This window comes from Betta splendens, chromosome 12 (genome assembly GCF_900634795.4).
Source record: "Betta splendens chromosome 12, fBetSpl5.4, whole genome shotgun sequence".
In the NCBI taxonomy this organism is placed as follows: domain Eukaryota; kingdom Metazoa; phylum Chordata; class Actinopteri; order Anabantiformes; family Osphronemidae; genus Betta; species Betta splendens.
The window spans coordinates 7,253,682-7,271,294 of record NC_040892.2 but is presented as its reverse complement, the minus strand read 5'-3'; the positions used below and the strand labels follow the sequence as shown (position 1 = coordinate 7,271,294).

General features: G+C 43.7%; 3 protein-coding genes across 5 annotated transcripts; 1 reads left to right on the top strand and 2 right to left on the bottom strand.

Annotated features, from left to right (window-relative positions):
* The first annotated feature begins 299 nt into the window (after positions 1–299).
* On the top strand, positions 300–4,231 carry dolk (dolichol kinase). Of its 3 annotated transcripts, none has more exons than XM_029168176.2 (2): positions 300–439; positions 1,027–4,231. In XM_029168176.2, exon 2 carries the CDS (start codon positions 1,168–1,170, stop codon positions 2,737–2,739), a length of 1,572 nt encoding a protein of 523 aa, XP_029024009.1. In that variant the 5' UTR covers positions 300–439; positions 1,027–1,167; the 3' UTR covers positions 2,740–4,231. The 3 variants fall into 3 exon arrangements, with proteins under 3 accessions (XP_029024009.1, XP_029024011.1, XP_029024012.1); XM_029168178.2 differs by having other exon boundaries at positions 306–398; XM_029168179.3 differs by lacking the exon at positions 300–439 and adding an exon at positions 509–906.
* phyhd1 (phytanoyl-CoA dioxygenase domain containing 1) lies at positions 3,820–7,027 on the bottom strand. The gene is made up of 11 exons (XM_029168181.3): positions 6,870–7,027; positions 6,127–6,285; positions 5,773–5,848; positions 5,645–5,692; positions 5,508–5,563; positions 5,368–5,430; positions 5,257–5,278; positions 5,051–5,179; positions 4,779–4,895; positions 4,576–4,702; positions 3,820–4,482 (listed from the first exon to the last, which is right to left on the bottom strand). Exons 1-11 carry the CDS (start codon positions 6,954–6,956, stop codon positions 4,434–4,436), a joined length of 933 nt encoding a protein of 310 aa, XP_029024014.1. The 5' UTR covers positions 6,957–7,027; the 3' UTR covers positions 3,820–4,433.
* Positions 7,028–7,672: 645 nt separating this feature from the next.
* Positions 7,673–17,500, bottom strand: lrrc8aa (leucine rich repeat containing 8 VRAC subunit Aa). The gene is made up of 3 exons (XM_029168182.3): positions 17,275–17,500; positions 12,530–14,654; positions 7,673–11,540 (listed from the first exon to the last, which is right to left on the bottom strand). Exons 2-3 carry the CDS (start codon positions 14,642–14,644, stop codon positions 11,265–11,267), a joined length of 2,391 nt encoding a protein of 796 aa, XP_029024015.1. The 5' UTR covers positions 14,645–14,654; positions 17,275–17,500; the 3' UTR covers positions 7,673–11,264.
* Positions 17,501–17,613: the final 113 nt, after the last annotated feature.

The window sequence follows — 17,613 nt, the reverse complement described above, 5'->3', positions numbered from 1 at the left end:
GCTGTCACGTGGAAGTGAACCGAAAATACGCCTCGTTATTACGAGCCTCATCTCAAAACGCGAAGAATATTTTTTTCACAATAATCTAATAAAATCTTTAATTATATTTCTATTTTAGGTGTGACCCTAAATAGTTTGTCGAATGGTAGCCAGATAAAACACATAAAACATAGCAATATCATATAGTTTACATTTATATAACGTCCTTTAGAGTATATACAATACATAAACATTTATTTAAATGTTAAATTTATTCTAATTCAAATAACTTGTTTAAAATACAGTTTAGAGTTGTACCACGTGACCCGGCTGCAAACATGGCCACCTCCTACTCGGTGTGAGAGGAGCGACAGCTGACAAAGAAAAGAAACCTGTCAAAGAGGACGGCAGCGATTTATGTGAGCACACGCATTCATCTACCCAACGCTGTACGGATGTGGTACGTACGCGTGTCTTTGTCGATACGGATTATACTTTCATACCGTCAGCAGTTTGAGCTCCACTGCGCTATGCTAACGCCATAGAGTCAGCTGTTTTGTCGTTAGCTTGCTGCTGTCCTACGGTATAGCATCCTCGGCGTTTCTCACTTTGTGGCGATTACCTGACAGCACCCTTAGCACAGATGTAAGAAAGGGCATTTTATTTTCTTAGATTAATTTGATGGCGATGCATTAACATGTGGCTGAGTCATCTGTTAATGTCAGCATTCTGTTCCACAATGAGGTGGCAGCAGATGTAGAAAGAGCAGACGTTTCTCTTGGGGTCTCCTTCATGCCTGATTTCGCACTGATTGGTTGAATGTTCAGTGTGGCCATAGTTCATGACAGATAAAGTGCTGACAGATAAAGAATGGTCAAGGTTCAACGTTGGAGTAAGCTGAGATGACTCATGGTTGCACCCACTGGAGTATGTGTTCTAAATTTAAATTGTTTGTTAAACTGTATTTCCTTCATTTGTATATTTAACATTGAACCTTGATTGTTGTTAACATTAATCTAAATGATTCAAATATTCCCCTTTTTCTAGACATTCTGAGTAAGTGAGGCGCATCTGCCAAACGATGAAGTGTGCCAGAGAGAGGAAGTGAAAGAAGAAGGCCTTTGTTGTTGCAGCCCATCTGTTCATATCAACCCCCCCTCCCGGCCTGAAAGCCTCCATCCTGCAGCCATGCAGATCAACCCAGCGTACCTGGAGTCCACTGTCGTCCTGGCAGTGGTGCTGTGTGTCCACATGGTGGTCTGGAACCAGCACTCCTGGTGCAGCATAGCCCTCTTCATCCAGGCATTCTACGTGCAGCATAAATGGGACCGTCTGCTCAGGTCCGGCGGTGCCGTGTTCCAGTTTCGCCCCGCAGCAAACAGCGGCATCGTGCCGGCCTCCATGGTGATGCCCTTGCTGGGTTTGGCACTGAGGGAGAAGTGCTCCGCCTCAGGGAACGTGTACTTTGAGCGCTTCTCCATGGTGGTCACCATCACAGGCATGATGCTGGCTCTGTTCCTTTCCCTGATTGCACTCGGCATCACGAGACCCGTTCCCACAAACACATGCGTGATCGCCGGCTTGGCAGGCAGTGCAATTCTCTACACGACCAAACAGACACTGACCGTTTCTGAGGTCATCGAGGTGTTGGAGGTGCTTTTGATTTTCGTTTATCTCAGCCTGATTGTGCTTTATTTGTTGCCGCGCTGCTTCACCCCCGGAGAGGCGCTCCTCATTGTCGGTGGAATCAGTTTCATCGTCAACCAGCTCATCAAGCGCTCCCTGAACCTGGCAGAGGTCAAAGGCGACCCAGTGAATTATTTCCTGCCAGTGGTCGTGGTGGGCTCACTGTTGCTGGGCGTCTTCTTCGCTCTGCTCTTCTGTTTCATGGAGTCGGAGACCTGGGTGTCGTCGCTCTTCTTTCACATGATGACAGCCGTACTGGGTCTGGGAATCCTCATGCCGTGGCTCTCCCTGTTCATCGGTCGCCACCCCATCATGTGGCTATTGGACTTCCTCACACTGAATGAAAGGAGACTCTGTCTGCTGGCCTACTGGGTGCTACTGGCTGTGGTGGCCACCTGCGTCGTATTGCATCAAAACTACCAGCGCCAGTCCGGCTCCAAGAAGCACCAGGCCTCGACCGTTGTCAGGAAGTACTTCCACCTGATTGTAGTGGCCACGTACGTTCCGGGGCTGATCTACGACAAGCAGCTTCTCCACGTGGCGTCTGTGGGTTGCCTGGCGGTTTTCCTGTTACTGGAGTATGTGCGTTACTTCCGCATCAGGCCTCTGGGTCAGCTGCTCAGGCAGCTGCTCACCTTGTTCCTGGACGAGCGGGACTCCGGGCCTCTCATTCTGACCCACATCTACCTGCTGTTGGGGATGTCATTGCCCTTGTGGCTGTTCCCCGGCCTCTGTGCCCCTAAGGGCATACTCACCGGCGCCGGCGGGCTGGTGCCTTATGCAGGGGTGCTGGCTGTGGGCGTCGGAGACACTGTGGCGTCTGTGTTTGGCAGCACCATGGGGGAAATCCGTTGGCCCGGCACTAAGAAAACTATGGAGGGGACTGCAACCTCTGTGTTTGCCCAGATCATCGCCGTGGCCATGTTTCTCATCTTTGATGGGAGCATTAATCTCAACTCCACCTACTCGTGGATTGTTGGCTCTATCACTCTGGTGGCCATGTTGGAGGCCTACACCTCCCAGATAGACAACCTCCTACTTCCTCTCTACCTCTTTATCCTGCTGTTGCTTTGAATGGACAGATGGCACAAACAAACCCCCGTCCTGCTCTTTATCCTCAACCCTGTCCTAAGGGAAGCAAGCAATGAAAGCTTTTAAAGGAATCAGAGGAACTAGTCTCATTTTTACTAGTACCCGAAATAGTGACAAGCTGATAGCTTAATAAAGCCAAGTAAATATATGTGGCACTATAAACAAAACCTCCATCATTCTTAATTTGACAGCAGAGCTGATGTTAGCATGACATTCAAGTCTGCCATCTTCCGATCACAAGTCACTTCAGAATCACTTGTTTTGAGACGAGAGGTCGTTACGTAAGAAGAGTCGCTACACATTCTTTGAGCAGGTGTGAGGTTTCTCTGCACGTCACCGGGGACTCAACAATAACGGCTCCTGAATTATGCAACAGGAGGTTCGTTCTAGCAAAGCAGGAGAACAACTGAACATCTACAGACGCTGCAGCTGCAGCAAACGGCACATTCTGACGAGCAGCGACGCTTTCCTTCTCTCGCAAATGCCTTCGAAGAACATTATTTAAAGTTGGCTTCTTGATACGTTTTTCATTGTTAAAATATGATTTTGCCTCGCTGACGGCAATAAGAAGGACTTTCTGAAAGTATTTGCCTTAAGAAGTATATTTTCTATCACGCATTACTGTTGTAGATGCTGGAGATCAACGCACGGCAGCCCCTCGTCACTCTTTATAAGGGCTGCTTTATACTTCTATTGCAGAAACTCACTATGCTCCTGCATGACACCAATGTGACATCCAGTACTGTACCGTGTGTGCAGGTATACTCTAGTATTTGCTTGGTAAATGTGCGTACTGTCTGTTGATGGGACCCTTAAAGGTAAATGTAAAATGTACATTTTCTTTTGTGATACTGAGCCCTCGAGGTCTGTAGATATGCTTTGGGCCAAACTGATGAACATGTTTTTTTGTTTTGTTTTTTTTAAATCATTTTTTAAGTCATGTGTCCATATTCGTTATGCGTCATAGAAACTTTTCCACAGAATATCATTTACTTATTCTGAGGTGATGCTACCAGTTGATAACCTAAGGCTTGTTTTCAGCATGAATTAAGAGCCACTTCCTATGTTGTGATGACAGTTTATTAGCATGATCTTATACGTCCATTGTTTTCCCCTCGCATCACTCCTACAGTACATTTTTATAAATGTAACATTGCATGTGCATCAGAGGAGAACAGGATAAGTAACAAGCCTCCTAGTTTGAGTGGGTTTCTTTAAAGCTCACCTTCTTGGACATGGGACCTGTGTGAATCTGTGAGTGGTGCTCTCTGCCTTCTCCGTTCATTTTGACAATGAACATTTTGAATGTTGTAAGTGAAAAGTCATAAACAGGTTAAAAAAGAGAGTTGTCTTCATTTGCTTTTAGTCTTACAATATTACTGTGCTTGTGTAAAAACAGGACTCGTTTTAAACCTACTTTAACAGAATGATTAGAATAATGCTGGTTGGTGATGATTAAAAGTACATCAGAATATCTGTTGCATTGTTGAATGTCTTTGGTCACTAAAGGTCAAAAATGTGGGTTAGCCTATTGCAGCAGGCTACACGTTAATCTTGTGGCTCAGAGAAACAGTGTCACAAGATTTAAAACAAGCCGCATCGAAGTGCAGCACATTTGCTATGGTTAAAATTCACATTTGTTCTGCTGGAAGAAAAGCATCACGTCTTTCATGAAGTCATTTAGTGTAAAGAGGCGGGAAAGGGAGCTCCTCCGTGGGTTGCAACCTGAGAGAACCAGACGGAAATATGCAAAGGGTGAAGTTAGATTTGTTTAAATTTTCACACGCTGCCATATAATCACCCAGCGATGGCCCTCACCAGTTGCCAGGGCTCCAGATGGTGTCCTGGGACTCCATGAGGTGGAAGGCGTAGACGTGCCGCGAGTCCTCTGACGTGTTCTCGGCGCTGCGGTGCACCACCTCCCCGTGGATCAGGACGGCGCCACCTGAACACGGAGGCCGGAGGATTCATAAGGCTCCGTAACGGCAGTCCGTTAAACTGAGGGGTGGAGGCGCCGTTACCTTTTTTGACCGGAGCAGCGACGAACCTCTCCGCGTCGTGGTCCCGCTCTCGACCCACGAAGTCCGTCAGGGGAAAGGTGCCCTTCGGGGTGCGCACCATACGCCGAGAAATCCCACCTGCACAGAGAAAAGGCAAGAATCACATGTAAAACTGATTCAAAAGACTAAAACATCTGGATGTGGCTGGATGCTTGTTATATCTAGAGTTTTAACCCCGTGGAGTCAGTCCCTTTAAAGCAGCAGTGGAGATGTACTGTATATCATTATCTTACTTCTGTGAGACCCCGGGATGAACCACAGGCAGCCATTGTTGACAGTTGCATCTTCCAGAGCAATCCACAGCCCCAGAACTCTGCCCAGGGGCTCCGTGTACAGAAAGGTGGCGTCTTGGTGAGGCGTCACTGAGGCATAAATATAAATGTGCTACACAGACAGTTCATAGTGGGTCTGTAGACTGTCATTTGTGTAGTTTGCCTACCTTCTCCACCAATCCCTGGTTGCTGCAGGGCAGAAGACAAAATGAAGACATTTATCTAAAGTCTGTATGATCTTCCATAGAACTGATAGTTCTTTACCTTTGCTGCTTTACCTTAAAAATGTACATGCTCTGCAGAATCACAGGATGCACCAGGCCCAGCTTCTTAGCTATGCCCTAAAACGACAACACCATGAATAAGTCGGGGGTTTTTCATTACCTTTTCTGTTGTTCTTGTCTAACAGCTCCCTGACCTGAACTCTGGGTGAATGAGTGGCCTTCTTGTACAGCGGCTCGTACGCATGCAGTGCTAAAAGAAGAAAGCACCCATTATGTGCATTTGAGAAAAAAAACTTAAACTCTTTAAAAGGAACTTGATTCGAAATCTCACCGTGACCAACTTTATTCAGCGACCGGTGCTTTGGTACAATGAACTCCCCTGCAAGTCAACAGATGCTTTGCGTTACCTGATGGGTGTTTTATAATAAATACGCTACAATAAGTTCCAGTGGACCTCACCTTTGTCACCAAAAACACCTTTTTCGAAGAAAAATCTAATCTTATCTCCGCTGGTGATGAAATAATCGGCGTTTCCCTGCAGGTCAGAAGGTCATTTACATTATTTGCCAGAGAGAGTTGACATTGTTTACATTGACGTTAGGCATTAGCCTGAAAGAAAACACACACGGGGCGAAGTGAAGCAGTGGTCGAGTGGAGAGGTTGCGTGGACATGGGAGGGAAAACGGTCATTTAATGGGAATTAAGGAAACGTACCTGCATCTGCAAGCGTTAATGTGAGCGTGTGAAAACAAACAGAGCTGCATTAATCACTGGTGCCGTTAAAGACTTATTCCAAACTCGTCGCCCGCTCACCTGTTCGCTGAGCTGCTCGTCGTGGTAGGTAGAGAAGGTGATGCGGCAGTGCTCTGGGACGTCCATCCGGTCCACTATCTCCACCATCCTCTGCCTCAGCTCGTCGCACTCCTGGGGCGTCAGCAGCCCGTCCAGAACCACGTACCCGTCCTCAAAGTACTGTGAAGAGGAAGGAAAGTCTCACATGAGCGGCTAATGAGGACCCACCTCTCTTCAATACTTCTTTTACAATGAGACAAAAAACATAGAATTTACATAATAAATGTATTTTCCCATCAACTGGAGTAAAAATACATACTTCATTTAAACTCATGTCCTGTCAGTTCTAAATAGTATTTCTGATACTTCATCTTCTATTCAAATGTCAACTATATAATACATTTACTATGCTATTACATAAGAACGAAATCATGATTAAGAGCGTACAGTATTTAGTAACGTAATCAGCATCATTGGTCAAGTCCTCATCTGGAGTTTCTCAGCTGCACATGTGGACCCGACCCTTAACCACAGATCTGGGGCCCACGACGGTATCTGGTCATCTGCTGTAGTTCCACGTTATGTAATGAGCAACAGTGGGCGTTTGTTACGTCAAACCCAGAAAAAGAAAAAAAAAACTACCAAGTAAAACTATAGAATTACAAACATGCAACATATTCGAAGCCTAAAGAGCCGATGATTACCCTGCCACAACTTTTTGCGTCTTTGTTTGAATGATAGTGTAAATGCAACGCAATCCTCACCTTTTGCACGTCTTGATCTGTCATAAAATCCATGACGGTCTGCTCAGGGAGAGGATCAGCGCCTGGAAGGGGCTCGACGCGTCTCATCCGGGTGATCCAGTCCGCCTCCACCGATTTCCGACCATGTGACGTGTCTAATTCAATTGAAGTGTAACCACACTGTGGCCGTAATGAGATTTTGAACTTTTTAACCCTTTCGCGTTCTGGGGGGCAGTAGTAGCGTCGTGCGGCCTCTAGGTGTCGCTGCCGCACCACAACAAAAACGTGGAAAACAGCGCCGTCTTGTGGCCACTCAGGGTGGTTGCAGAGGCGCTAAATTAACAGCTGGAGCGTCTTATGTATCTAACACTATGACAAGTCACTTATGGATTTCAAATTAATCAATTAGTCTTAAGCATTTTGCATCAATCTATAATCTAAATTAGATTAAGTTTTAATCAAAGAAAAAAAAGCTCAATTCAACTGTTAGTACACATCAGTCACCTTTACACCTAATCCTTGCAAGATGGAAACTACAGAGCAAGCAGGAGATAATTAATGTAAGTAATATTTTCTGCAAGGACAGGTAAGAACTTTGCTTGATACAGACAGAAAACCATAGATGTGCTTTATAACACTGACCCAGCAAGGTTGAATTTAGATGAGCCAGCCAGAGCCATGGTGGAGCATATGCTGACTCACTGCAATGACAAATGTCAGCAGTACAATGTGCTACGTTTGGGTCCAACGTGAACTTTGGCAACACCCCGTTGTTCAGGACGTACCTGGAAAAAGAAGCATTAAATCACCGCTTACAACTACACTTAGTGTTAATAGCTTGTTTTATTATCAGTTCAGAATGGTACAAAAATTCAGCCTGAACATTAAAAAATAAAATAAAATCAAAGCTTAGTTGTCCAATATAAGACGTTCTGCTTAAAAAGCCTCCGTTCAGTCAACTTGGCAACACTTGAATCAAGGCCTTGTCATTTGTGATACAGACCGACTGAAGCAAGTCTGTGCATCCAGCTTTCAGTTCATATTCAGCAGTGATCGTTTCTAAAGGTTAAGTGACCTACAGTGTGGCTACAATGCACACAAGCTCAGCTGAAAGAATGAAGTACATGAGAACCTCCAAAAACGGAAAAAAAAAAAACAAAACTGCTCCATATATCCCTGATCTACAGGCATCAGAATACACATTTACTTTAAGATGTTTCATACAGAAGATTAAGATTATATGTAAATGCAATGCAGTCATGGCCGTTTTCTGACATCTTTGGGTGAAATGCTGCATAAAAAGCTCAGAAATAACAGGTATTAGATGTGTGCGGGTACATGCGGTGGCCTCACTGGATGCTGAGCTTTCACCACTTTTTAAGATTGTCACAAGTTGTTTCTGTTCAGAAATCAGCAACTCACAATCAGCTATAAAAGCTTCAGTGGATAATTAAATAATCTGAAACATGCATCTTATGGACAAACTACTACTACTTAAGGCATACATACAATATTTAATATTTTATCATTTCAGAGTGAACTTGCATGAATAAAAAGCTATTTTAATGCTTTTAGACAAATGAAACGCTTTAAAATGTGACAAATGAGCTGAGTTAATGTTTTGATGAAAAAGGCATGTGTTGCCAGGATACGTCTAAACTTTCCTTGTCACTAAGGGACATTTTATTAGTCATAAGAACTTCCTCTTTTTCATTCTCCACAAAGAATGACCTCAGCTCAGACCTTTACCAGAACACTGGCTCTGACATTGCTGCGTGCCTGCAGGTTTAATACACTGGTCTGGTGACTCAGAGGGAGATGACTATGACTGTACAGGTACAAAGGTCAAAAAAAAAAAAACAGGGAGAAAAAGAAACATTGGTGAACCTACATCCAAATATTAACAGAAACTCACACACGTTGACAAGATGTGTCGTGATGCTCATGCTGAACAACTGCAATCCAGGCCTCAACACACAAATGGCGAGTGAGCTCCCAGTGATGTCCTGAGAAAGATCACTATGGCACATTAAAACGTCAAGAGCGACAATGAACAACACGGCGTCACCAAATTACTGATTCAGGGTCAGATATAAAGTTAGAATATCCAACGCCCAGTAAATTTAACACAACTGAAACAATAATTTGTGTGAATGTTTCAAGGCCTATTTCTTCTGTGGTGCACTGCTGAGGAAGACTTCAGTGTCAGCAGCACTGACAACTGCACTGCACCACTACAACAAGCTGTGTTGTATATCAAATTTACTGTGAAGTGGCAAACGTTGATCTACAGCTACTGCCCTCTATGACATCTAGGGTTGGACCTCATTCAGAGTTCACCTACAAATCATAAGTGATGAGACTGTAATTGTAAAGCAATCTTAAGTCTTCACTTGCCTTTCTGACCTTGAGCTTTGACTTTAAAAGTAGCTGCTTTAAAACTAGCACTTCACCGGTTACGCCGTCAAGGGCGTTCCGATACAACCAAGGCCTCAGTGAATACATTTACCAAACAAAAGGTGCCGTTAAAGCCTATAAAACAGCTGGCAGCCATAACACCACATGCCTATGGTATGACCGATATGCATGAAACAACGTGTCAGCTACACATTTTACAGCACAAACAAAAAAAACAAGCCATGAATGTGATGTTTGTGATGGTTTACAGGGCATGCAGCTCGTAAAGGTTAAGGCTTATTAGTAAGAATAGAAGCCTGGATGGGGCAAACAGTAGGTTGACTCCAAATGAGGCTAATAAAGCCAGGATCTTAACGAGAAAAGTGTTTCAAGCAAACAAAGCATGTTGCACTAATTTGGACAATGGATGTAGAAATAGAATATTCTGCACAGTCTCTCAGCAATAACATTTTCCTAGGGGAAGGTTAGTGAAAACCAGTTCTCTTCACGCTGCAATTTCCTGTTTGCTCTGGTTTTGACAAAAAAGAAAACATCCAGTTTTCCCTCGAGTAAACGGAGCAGGATAAATACAAACAACTGGGCACTTGAGTCGCAGAAAGACTTCATTTGTGGACACCGGCAGTACGAAGGCGGCCGTCTCATGGTTGTGGCAGCATCATCGAATAAGGTCTGATAAACACAAACCATACCAACCATAAAAAGTACCTTTTCATGATTCTTGTCTTATTGTCTCTATACCATCTACTACTGCACAACAGTAGTGTGCATTGTGCATGCTTGCATATTTTCAAAATTAAAATATAAAAGAAAAATAAACAAAAGATTTTGCAATTACAATCTAGTCAGTGAAGCAACAATTATATAGATGAGCCTCCAACTGAACAAAGGTCACTTAAATTCTCCTACTACAGATATGTCATAAAAGCTTACAATACTGCTTAAAAGCACAGAAGAGCAATGGCTTTATCAAATATGGCATTCAGTCAGTCAGTCACTCAACTTGTTAGCGTTTGAGTCCATTTTCACATGATGCCAGTGTGTGGCAACATTCTAAAGTACCAAGTCATGTTTCCTAAATTCTAAATATATTCTTAACTTTGTTCAAACGCACCCATGAATCAAGTCCTGTCTCTCACACATTAATAAAAACCATTAGTCATGCAAAATAAGGTGAAGCCTCCCTTACTCCTAAATAAGACGTGTTGGTTGCACTTTAATTTAAAGGCTGTGATTCTTCTGTAGGATACCAATCTACCTACCTGATCTTTAAACAGTGTCCATCATAACTTTGTACTCAAATACAGATCAGTACATATTGTACAAGTAAATCAATATTACAGGAATGAGTGGTTAAATTAAATTGCGGGCTGCAAATTAAAGCATTCCCCATGTGTTTATTGGAGTCGTTGTTCACCACAGCGTCACAGACCCACAGCTAATTAATAGTCTGGCACACAGGCCCACATTACTAATTAACAACTGTAGGCTAGTTAGAGATTTAATTGTAGCTTCTGACGCTGTATGGTCTGAGTTACTGTAAGGCCAATGTTGTGAGATCATCTCTTGACACAAGAAGATGCCTGAAAATGGGGCCTGATCCTTATGTATCCACTAACTGGCTGTCAGCACTATTCTTACTCTGCATCGCAACACGTCCAGAACTTTGAATCCCAAGGCCACAGGCAGGTCACACAGGTACTGCCATTTACAGCAGGGTTGATCTGCTCGACGTTTTTCTGTGTCTCCCTTAAAATCTGTACAGATCAGACAGGAAATGCTTGGGCATGCATATTCAACAAAATCTTAGAAAGCCACACTAACAACAACCTTCTTCAAGATATTTCCTTGACAACCATTAAAAAAACAAAAAACACACACCCTTGACCCTTTGAAATAATAAAACTAATTTTATGAGCTCATATGAGCAAGTAGGTGTGGCTCTGCTCATTACTAAAATCTCTGTTTCTAATCATACTTTTCTCCACTGAGGCCTTTTGCTCAGGCTTGCTCCTTGTCAGCCCTCCAAAGCTGCTCTTTGACTTCTGAGGGCAGTGTGTTGAACAGGTCCTCCTCCACCACCAGCCCGCTCTTCTTCAACAACCGGCACTCGCCGAGCTCCACTGGGAGACACTCCAGACGGTTCCCCCTCAGCTCCAGCTGGGTTAGGCCAGTGAGTTCTCCAAAGCGTGACGGGAGCGTCTGCAGGCAGTTGTTTCCCAGGTTCAATGTACGTAACTTCTTGCACTGGAACAGCTCTGGGGGCAAGGTCTCGATCTGAATTGTAGAGGATAGAAGGCAGAGAAGGAAGAGGAATATTAATTTACTAAGTTACTCATCAGAGCGACATCCCATCTAAAAACTCCTGCACTCACAATAATCCGTTCCAAACCTAATTTAAATTAAAATCTTACAAACAGTGTAAAGAGGATTAAGCAGAACGGCACCATCAAAGACTTGACAAGGGGCCTCTTTAATAGAGCCATTTTAGGCTATACACAAATCCACTGGAACCTATTTTGGCTGTGCAGCCACTCGAGTAAACATAGTAAAACAGAGCTAATAGCAGCCTTTACTAAAAACACATGACGTATGCATGCGACCCCCCCAAAAAAAGGAGGGTTTCAGGAAAATGCTACTCTTTGAATGAGATGACGAATCAAACTGTATTTGGTCAATACAAAGACTATTCACAAAAAAGCAGATCTAAACACCACCCTGGAGATGTTACAAGCGTTTACATTACAAGTGACTAAGTTTATGGAACAGCAACATTTTTGTCTAAAGGAGCACGGCTAGATAAAAAAAAAAAAAAAGTAGGTCTCAACATCAAAGAACCAGGTTTTATAGTCTTCAACATACAGTTATTACAGCAAAAATTTACAGAGATCTAAAATCTATAATAATTAAATTTTCTGTAGCATGAGAGAAGAAAATGACATAGCTGTAAAGAACCCAAGCTTCGTTCCACACAGGAGGCCTTTTATGCCACCTGTGTCAAAGCATTTTTGATTATTTGGCTGCTGCGCACAGAATAGCTCTATGTTTATAACATACCACCAGACCAGGACTTTCATTTCAGTCACTGGAAGCACAAGAACAGACCAAACCCATCTAGGAGCTTCTCAGCTCCTATAGTTTACATTATATCTGGATAATATAAAACAATAATTGGTGGTAATAATAATAATAATAATAATAATAATAATAATAATAATAATAATAATAATAATGCATTAAACAAATTTAGGATTGTTTTTCCTTACCCTGTTTGCCGTCACAGCAAAATACTGCAGGTTCTGGAGGAAACCTATATCAGCATGGATGCCGGTCAGATTGTTGTGACTCAGGTCTAAAAAGCGCAGCTTGCGGCAGAAAAACAGCTGGCTGGGGATCTTCTCAATCTTGTTCCTGTTGAGATAGAGCCTCTCCAGGTTGGTCAGAGTCCCGATCTGAATGGGGATGTAGGCGATCTGGTTGTACCACAGCTTCAGACACACGAGCCGGTGCAGGTGCTGGAAGCTGATGATCTCCTCTATGGTCTTCAGGTTGTTGTCCTTTAGGTCAATCTCCTGCAGGTTGTGCAAACTAAAGATAGAGTGCGGAATGCGTTCAAGGTCGCAGCGGACGAGCTCAAGCTCCGTTAGGTTGACCATCTTCTTCAGGCTGTTGAGCACCATCAGCTTCGTGCCCTCGTTGTTGATCGAGAGCTTCTGGAGGTGCACACCGACGTCCGTGACCACCTGAGGCAGCTTGGTCAGGTTGCTCTTGAGACGTAGCACTTTGAGACTCTTCAGTTCTCTAAGTCCATCAATGACGATGAAACGATTGTTCTCTGCGCTTAAGTTGCCCGTTAGGTGCAGCTCACCAAGATTCTTCAGGCTATAAATCCACAAAGGGATCTCTTTGATGTCAGTGAACTTGATGTGGAGGGATTTCAGGTTTTCTCTGAGGAAAGCCAGCGCTGGAGCCTCAATTTTAGCTGGTGTGTGATAGAGCCACATCTCCCTGAGGTTGGAGAGCTGGGCGATGATTGGAGGAATAGTAACATCAGGAATAAGCTCCAGCTTGAGCACCTCCAGCTCTACTAAATCGAACACCGTGTCTGGGATCCCGCTGAGCATGAAGAGATGCAGCTCGAGCTTCTCTTGCGAGTTCTTGGTGATGCGCTGCCTCAGCTTTTCCAGCGTCCACTCGTTGTTGAGGTTCAGCTGCCTCAGCTTGTTCTCGCTCACCTCTGACAGAAAAACGGCAAAGCGCTTGGAGTAGAGAGGGTCATACTGATCTATCATGTGTAGCATGAAGGCAAAGTCGTTCTTTAAATCGGGTATGTCGCTATAGCTGCTCTCCTCCCGAATTGACTCGAAGGAATATCGTTTAAGGGATCGTCTGAGCATCCAGCACAGAGTATACATGCAGATAAGACCATAAACCACCACCAGCACGATGTAGCAACAGGCCAGAATCTTGAAGAGTGTTGCTAATGGGTGAGCACAATAGAAAGTGTTGTAGCCTGTTAGCATCTGAATGTTGACTACGCACACTACACTGAACCTAATGTACTGAACATAGTAGACCGTGTAGCTTATTATCAGTATAAACTTGATGACTTTGATGATGGTCTGACGCACGTAAAGACTGTAGACGATATCACCTTCCTCTACATGGACCCTGAACTTCTTCACTTTCTCAAAGAGAGCCTTTGCCTGCTCGCCTTCTTTCTTATCTAGAACCCCGGTATCAGAGCGATCCACAATTCCTTGTTCGATTCTGGACTTTGTCCGTTGGAGCATGGGCACGCTGGCCTCGACATCATCACTCAGAATCGAGGCGTTTTTGTCCATTGAGCCGTTCATTTTTCCAGGGGGCTTGGGATCGCTCTCCTCCACCACGGTCTCGGACAAAGCTCTAGTTGTCCATGGGGAGTCGAAGCACTTGAGGAGAATGGAGACGAAGTGTTCAAGCTTAGAGCTTGTGCGTGGGAACTTAAACCAGAAATTGCTGCAGGCCAGAAAGATGAGGGTGTGGAGAAGCACCAAATACGGGAAATATTTGGCAAACCAGTGTAGTTCGTTCTCATAGCAGACAGCATCCACATAATTATACTGGTGACGGTCAAGGTCATACTGAATGCCTTTGGGTTCCGGTGCATAGGGGATGGTCACGTTTGGGGCAGGCATGGCCTCGCATGACTTGTTGATCACCCACTTGCAAGGCAGGCAGATCATCTTGTCCTGTGTCACTTGCAGTGTACCACCAAACACCGCGATCATCAGCATGACGATCGAGATGTAGTCGGTGAAAACGTCCCACCATGGCTTCAGGATACGGTACGCTGGCTGGGTTTCAGCAAAGTACCGGAGCTCTGTGATGGGAATCATGATGGTCTATCTAAAAAAAAATAAACAAATGAAAAAATGATAAGACACAAGGAAGATCAAGTTCAATTGAAGAGTAAATAAGAACAGCTCCTGTATAATACAAAGAACTTGTTTGTGTATTTCTACGACTTTAGATGTTAAAGGCCAACTTTGGAGATGAGTGGCAGTGATTAAAGCTGCAATAGCATTTGCTATGTGACGGGGAAATCCTGGTCATCCTGCATGCACCGACAGCACACTGTGGTTTAAAGGCTGCACAGCGAGCTGGAATCAAAGACACCCTCAGAGGACACGTGTTCACACAAGTCTACGGTTCTGTGTTGATCTCTCAGCATTGACGCACTCATGGCACCCCTAAGTGTTCTCTTAGACTACTACTACTAAGACCTATGTGATTGGTGTTAAAAACTGAAAATCAAGAAATGAACCATTCTCATCATTTGAAAGAGCTTTTCTTTCTTCAGTTCGAGAATAACTACAGCAAACAGTTAAACCGAAGTCCTGAAGAGCAAATTGGATTTCAGCAAAAAGGAAGTGAAACAAAATGACACTGCACTAATGACTTACTCAGAAATATGCCAAAAGCAAAAAAAAAGAATAAATCTCCAGTGACCCACTTCCTTACAGAGGTGACACATCGCAATAAGTTTACTTCCTTACACAGCAAATGTGTCAGTAATGCCAAACAATCAGTCTAACTGATAATTGATTTTTTAACATTACTTTATGAATGTCTAGGCTGCATACAAACAAATGTGCTGTAGCATCTTGAATAGTCACAGTTTCTTTATTTTCCTATTTTAACACTAAGTTGTGAGGCAATCCTTGTAAAAAAAAAAAAAAAACAAAACGATAAAACGATAAAAATTGTTCTGTCCACTCAAGTTATCCATTACATACAGGAAAGGCCTGAAAGAGGATAGCTGTTCAAGTAGTCACAACAAAAGCATTGTTTTATGCAGTTCAAACCAGAAAGGAAGCACAGTTGCTGTGGGCCTTCCTAGTCAGGCCGCTGCTTTAGCTCAACGTAGCAAATAAAGCACACGCGGATAGAAACAGCTGCCAAACTACCTCTAATTACGATCATTCACACGGTAGAAAAAAACAATAGACAACCGTTTACACAAGCACGTTTCCATGCCAACGGCTTAATTACACATTCAAAGCCAGAACATTACATTTAACATGCTACTATATGTAATTGTGGTTTTACAGCTTCCAGTGTCGCCAAAACCAGTGAAAACAAACAAGGATTCCAGAAGCCCATTGTGACCTGCAGAGTAGGTAATTTTGCACATCAAATGTTTGATTAATAGTTTTAATACAGGAACTGATCTCGAACAAGGACTTCTTTCCTTATTAACTCAAACTATCCGATTACTCTCGTCACCATAAGCAGTTCCTGAGGGATCGGATGTCCTAATCGTAAAACTAGATTTAAATAGGAAAGGTCACGACTAGAATTTATAACAACTGTGCTTGTGGTTTTCCTGTTTGCAGCTGTAACCCAGTAAATATCTGGGGAATTTCTTCCCGAACAAAGCTGCTTTTGTGCAGGTGATCTTTACTGATGAGGCTCTGACACACGGGGGAGCAGGATCCAGGTAAACCTGGCTACTGGGAGAGCAAATATTTTACAGAGGCAACAATTTCCCTCAAGGACACCAGAGACCCCACTGAAACAGTAGTCAAACAGAAAACCATGTTTAACAATGTGCGTCTCTGCAAACTCTATATGAGAAAGTCAGTAAACCCTTGAAAAACAAAGTTTGGAAAACGGAATAAAGTATGGATGGAATATAGATGCATTGCATTAGAATGAGGAGTACTTTTTGAGTTTGGAACAACAGTCTCATTCGCATCAACCTCACAAACCAGCTGCTTCGTTGTGATATAACTCGGTATGATTCAGCATAGATGATAATCCATTAAGCCTGCGGTCTATAAGACTCGTTCAGGCTCAGTTATAGCCAGATATAGGTGTCACTAAGCAAGTGTTAGATGAGTTTAATACAACGTCACAAAAGGATTCATATATACTTAAAACAATTACATTTTATTTGTTATATTATCCTACTTAATTGCTGCTTGGTGCTTGTTTTTGAAATGTATTCTGTGCTCATGAGGGATTCAGAACCATGCTCACAAATGCCAACAAAGGCTTCGGATTAAAAACCCGAGATTGTCGTGAAAACAAGTTCCTCTTGAACGGTCTCCATCAAACCGATTTACCACATCTTATGATCCGATTCCATCTACTAGAACCTAAAAACCAAACAAGCTCCCCCAAACAAAAGGGAGCACAAACACTGATTCATAGTGAACAAAAATCGACCATTCATTTTTAGCTGGGCTCGAATTCATGTTATTTCTTCGAATGCTTGACACGAAGTTACACATAATTACTTCGTCGGTCTCACAACTGTGAGAACAGCTTCTTACGACTTCTCACAGACATAATAAAATGACCAACAGGCCCCAAACCCACATGTCGAAGATACTGGGCGGCGATGAGAACCGACGTCTCATACGGACACCCGGTCCGGTTAAAGGGTAGCACCTCTGGTTCTGAGCCGCGAAGCTAATGGGCGAACTATCTACACACGTTCGAACATTAGGGGGAGAATTACCTATTTTGCTGCCGCTGGTGTCTCTCGCCGCCTCCACACACAGGTGACACATTTCTCAAACGTCTCTCGGCAGCTACGGCTGGTCGGACACTGGGCCGGAGTTTTGTGCGACAACAACGGAGAAGAGGTGAGCTCGCGAACACGGGACGAGCGAATCCATGGCCCGCACGAGCGCGACTGCTGCCACACGAGACTGGCGGAACTGCTACTTCGGCTGCTTCTTCTTTTGTGGTGTTGGCGACAGTTGGCGTCCTGGTGTAGCATTACTGCCACCTGGCGTCCAGAGCCTCACGTTGGTAGTGTCCAGTAAAAAAGACGAGTGCTCTGCAACTAAAGATC